The sequence below is a fragment of the Trichechus manatus genome, unplaced genomic scaffold (assembly GCF_000243295.1).
Source record: "Trichechus manatus latirostris isolate Lorelei unplaced genomic scaffold, TriManLat1.0 scaffold00104, whole genome shotgun sequence".
NCBI lineage: Eukaryota > Metazoa > Chordata > Mammalia > Sirenia > Trichechidae > Trichechus > Trichechus manatus.
Window position 1 is genome coordinate 8,196,191 of NW_004444040.1, and position 3,335 is coordinate 8,199,525.

Consider the following 3,335-nt stretch of genomic DNA (forward strand, 5'->3'; position numbering starts at 1 on the left):
CTCCAAATGCAGAGGAAACTGTTGCCATAGCATTTTCCTTCCAGATTCCTGCCTACCCCTCCTTCCCCCAAAGCAGCAACAATTTGTGCTCTACCGTGTTCTCTCAGGAATTAGATGCATTTTCAGAAGACAGGACTCCAGGGATGGGATATCTACACCACATAATAACTGTGTACTTGCTCGGGACACTGAATAAGTCTGAGGTTGCTATTAAGTTTCTCAGGGCAGACTTATCTTTGCGGATGCAACTGCAGAACACGAAACAGACCCAAGGAGAACTGTAGCCCTTTAAAATCCCATTTGCCCCCGACACAAGTCAAGCTACAGCCACTCCTGCAACACGACCGAGTTTCTTTCAGCACGCGCGGCCGTGGACAGCTCCCTTTACCGAGCGGTTTATCCCTCTGCAGTGAGCAGACTCGTGCTCAGCCTGCATCGCTCGGTGCAGCACCCAACACCCAGTCATCGCCAGCGCGCACCGCACCCGCGCTCCCTCCCACGTCCCTCTCCGCCCCCTCCCCTCTCTCACCCCGGCCCGCTCCAGCGGCGACTTTGAGGGATTCCCTCTCCGACGGCTTCTGCAACAGCACATCTGGCCTCTTTTGCTGCACCGCGAGCATGGATCTCCAAGCAAGAGCTGTTCCCAGCGTCGAGAGACTACGAGTTCTTCTGATGCTGTTCCGTGAGTACTGTTTCTGCGACCGGGAGGGCTGGGTGCCCTCTTTGCAGAGAATAGAATGAGCATATTAAAGCCAGTAGCTTAGGGTCAAAATGTGGCCCTGGTGTAACGCCTAGGGGCGGGTGGTGGGGGGGGTCGCTTTCCCGCCAGTGTCGAGAAGTTCCCAGGAGCCACACACCTGTACCGCATATCCCACACAGGGCGCCAGGCGGTGGGATTGGCGCATTGGCACCAAATTTGGTGTAAAAGTCCAAGATGTAGAAAAAGACCAGTCGGTTTACAAATAAGCAGGGCTTTTACATTTTTTTTAAATTTTATTTTAATTATAAATTAATAGCAACAGGGCCGAGTTTATTGGCGCCAGGCTAGAGAAATGGCTGGCAGAGTGCACAGCAGCCAGCGTGGAACTTTGTAACCCCCATGCCCGCAAAACACGGTCTCACCACCTATGCTCTCGAGACCTGGGCTCGCTGGTAGGATTTGTTTGTTTGCTTCTTCCGCAGACACAGTGGCTCAAATCATGGCAGAACAAGAAGTGGAAAATCTCTCAGGCCTTTCCACTAACCCTGAAAAAGATATATTTGTGGTGCGGGAAAATGGGACGACGTGTCTCATGGCAGAGTTTGCAGCCAAATTTGTTGTACCTTATGATGTGTGGGCCAGCAATTATGTCGATGTAAGGAACCTCCCCCACACCCAGCTTGCTCCTAGGGCACAAAGGGCGAAGGGGATCCTCCTTTAAGGCCCTGAGAAGACTGGGTCGCTCGCCTTTTCCCTCCTTCCGCCCCCCACCCCCTGCAGGCTGCTCCGGAATGCTGCATGGGGGTTCGAGCTTGTAACGCCTTCTGCTCGCTATACCTGCTATGAAAGTAAACCCCCTTTCTCTGCTTCCCTAACGCCCCAGTCTGCACGTAGAGCATCTAACCGCATGTTCCCGGACCTGGGAGCGCGCGCGCGCGCAAAGGAGCACCCAAGCGTGCAGCCCGGAGTTTGGACGCGCCTCCCTTTCCAGCCTCTGGGGGCCTGGCGCGCTGAGCGGGTGCGGGGCGTCTGTGTTCCCAGCTGATCACCGAACAGGCTGAAATCGCGTTGACCCGGGGAGCTGAAGTGAAGGGCCACTGTGGCCACAACGAGTCGCAGCTGCAAGTGTTCTGGGTGGATCGTGCGTACGCGCTCAAAATGCTGTTTGTGAAGGTAACTCCGGGGCGCGGTACGCGGAGAGGTAGCAGTCTCCGGGTGGGTGTTGGCAGGAGCGGCCACTAGGTTTCAGGACTGAGACCACGCGGGGCGACTGATGGGCACCTCCCCCGCTCGTTAGGAAAGCCACAACACGTCCAAGGGGCCGGAGGCGACGTGGAGGCTGAGCAAGGTGCAGTTCATCTACGACTCCTCCGAGAAGACCCATTTTAAAGACGCAGTCAGTCGTGAGTAAAGGCGGGCAGGGCTGGGGAGGGAGCCTGGGAGAACTCGGACACAGCAGGGAGCGCAGGTGTGGAGGCCGAATTCTTCCCGGATTTGAGTTTTGGAAACCTTTGCCGGCTGTACGCCCTCAGGCCATGTCTGGCCCTGGCTTGTCCTCCATGGAGGGAGAGGCCGGAGCGCCTGTGCGTCCTCTAAGTCTTGGGCCTTGTAGATGCGCTCTAAACCCGGACGGCTCGGGGACCAGCCCATCTCCTGTAGCTTGGCCCTGGATGAGGCGTTCGTTGAAGGCCTGGCCTCCCCTGGCTGCTTCAGGGGGGCTACTTAAAATTTGCCCTTTAAAGGAGCGCAGAGAAAGGCAAAGCTGCATTTTTATTGTCTTCTGCACTCCGGGTTTTCTTCTCAAGTGCTAAAAGTGCAAGGGGGCAGTGCGACATTCCACGTAGATCGGAGATCGGGATATGATGGACGTGGCTTCTTTTGCCGCATGGCATCTTTTTGCGCATGGCATCGCGTCTCACATGGGATCTCAGGCATCAACTGCAGCCCCCTCCGAGAGGATTCTGCCCCGTGTCTGTATTTATTACACTTCCAGCCCATCACTCCAACAACTCACCCACATCCTCTGAAAATATTGTGGCAAGAGAGGCATCCATCCCCCAAATAACAATGCTCATTTCCTATCTGCAGGCACCATCGAAGACGGCATTTAAATTTATTTTGTTCTTTATAAATTGTCTAATCTACCCATAATGAGGCCCTCAACCACCCAGATATCTGAGTTGGAAAAAGACTTTTACTGAACACTTTTTTAAATTGTGGTAAAACACAGACACAGAAAAGTTGCCATTTTAACTATTTTCAAGTGTATAATACGGTGACATTAATCACAATCACAATGTTGTACAACCGTCACTGTGAGTCAGAATTGACTCGATGGCCAGGGGTTTTGGTTTTAAAAGAAATACGTCACCTCTCCCTTTTTTCACCCCTTTTTGTCATCACAGAAAAAGAGTGTTTTCTCTTCTTCATCGAAATCCATCTTCAAGCATTTCCCCATTTAAGTTAGAAAAAGAAAGAAGCCAAACTTAAGCCAGAAAAGGGGGCTATTGTTGCTGTTGCGTGCCGTCAAGTCGAATCGACTCATAGCAACCCTATCCAAAAAGGCCGTATAGGTGCAAAGTCATCACCCAGGGCTCCAGCCAGCAGCCCTGCTTTGTTGAGGAAAAAGATTTTA

The 3,335-nt window shown here is 53.0% G+C and overlaps 1 protein-coding gene across 1 annotated transcript in view; it reads left to right on the plus strand.

The window, feature by feature from the left end:
* Positions 1-618: 618 nt before the first annotated feature.
* LAMP5 (lysosomal associated membrane protein family member 5) overlaps positions 619-3,335 on the plus strand; it is a 16,510-nt gene continuing 13,793 nt past the window's right edge. Inside the window, exons 1-4 of the mRNA XM_004383083.1 lie at positions 619-682; positions 1,183-1,355; positions 1,742-1,873; positions 1,998-2,103. Coding sequence (XP_004383140.1) covers positions 619-682; positions 1,183-1,355; positions 1,742-1,873; positions 1,998-2,103 — 475 coding nt within the window. The remainder of the gene's footprint in view (positions 683-1,182; positions 1,356-1,741; positions 1,874-1,997; positions 2,104-3,335) is intronic.